Here is a 297-nt window from a genome sequence, read left to right as displayed (position 1 = left end):
TTCCAGAGGATGCTGCTCCTCGGGAGATGGGTAACGATACAAGTGGAGGATTTAATCCACAAGCAGCCACCCCCGAGTAACTCCGAACCTTTGCCCCAGTCTGGCTCAAAGCTCCCAGCTCACCCTCATGTGATCAAAGGCAATTCCAACCTTCTCGCTGAAGTCTTCGCTGAACAGCGGGATCTTGGCGTACCTCTGACTGAAGTGGTTGAGCATGATGAACTCCGCGTTCATCTTCATGCCGGTCTGAATCGCCTGGGAGGTTGTGCTGTAGGAGGAACCGCACACCCGGGTCAC

The 297-nt window shown here is 54.9% G+C and overlaps 1 protein-coding gene across 1 annotated transcript in view; it reads right to left on the bottom strand.

Annotated features, from left to right (window-relative positions):
* ELAC2 (elaC ribonuclease Z 2) overlaps positions 1-297 on the bottom strand; it is a 12,577-nt gene that overhangs the window by 852 nt on the left and 11,428 nt on the right. Inside the window, exon 20 of the mRNA XM_010138899.1 lies at positions 124-268. Coding sequence (XP_010137201.1) covers positions 124-268 — 145 coding nt within the window. The remainder of the gene's footprint in view (positions 1-123; positions 269-297) is intronic.

This window comes from Buceros rhinoceros, unplaced genomic scaffold (genome assembly GCF_000710305.1).
Source record: "Buceros rhinoceros silvestris isolate BGI_N320 unplaced genomic scaffold, ASM71030v1 scaffold13416, whole genome shotgun sequence".
Classification (NCBI taxonomy): Eukaryota; Metazoa; Chordata; class Aves; order Bucerotiformes; family Bucerotidae; genus Buceros; species Buceros rhinoceros.
This window is presented reverse-complemented; position numbering and strand designations above follow the sequence as displayed.